This window comes from Anarrhichthys ocellatus, unplaced genomic scaffold (genome assembly GCF_004355925.1).
Source record: "Anarrhichthys ocellatus isolate YVR2014 unplaced genomic scaffold, GSC_Weel_1.0 scaffold2159, whole genome shotgun sequence".
Taxonomy (NCBI): Eukaryota; Metazoa; Chordata; class Actinopteri; order Perciformes; family Anarhichadidae; genus Anarrhichthys; species Anarrhichthys ocellatus.
The window spans coordinates 1-313 of record NW_022282133.1 but is presented as its reverse complement, the minus strand read 5'-3'; the positions used below and the strand labels follow the sequence as shown (position 1 = coordinate 313).

Here is a 313-nt window from a genome sequence, read left to right as displayed (position 1 = left end):
TCCTCTCACCCACCCTCCTCTTCCTCTCACCCTCCCTCCTCTTCCTCAGGGTCGGTGGATCCCGCTCTGCTCGTGGAGCCTCTGACAGAAGAGAGAGCAGCCAGGACTTTATATCGCATCGAGCTGCTGAGGAAGATCAGAGAGCAGGTGGGTTCATCTCCAGCACAGACATGTGCTTCATGTCAGCTCAAATCAACCGCATTCTTCTCTGGACTTTTTATCTGAGGACGTCTGATCTGAAACATGAAATCTTCTTCTGGTGTCATGAATAAAAGAAGATGGACATCTTAATGTATCTAGAAATGATATAAAC

General features: G+C 47.9%; 1 protein-coding gene across 1 annotated transcript in view; it reads left to right on the top strand.

Annotated features, from left to right (window-relative positions):
- LOC116378167 (chromodomain-helicase-DNA-binding protein 6-like) overlaps positions 1-300 on the top strand; it is an 8,537-nt gene extending 8,237 nt beyond the window's left edge. Inside the window, exon 15 of the mRNA XM_031839988.1 lies at positions 50-300. Coding sequence (XP_031695848.1) covers positions 50-225 — 176 coding nt within the window. The 3' untranslated portion in view covers positions 226-300. The remainder of the gene's footprint in view (positions 1-49) is intronic.
- The last annotated feature ends 13 nt before the right edge of the window (positions 301-313 follow it).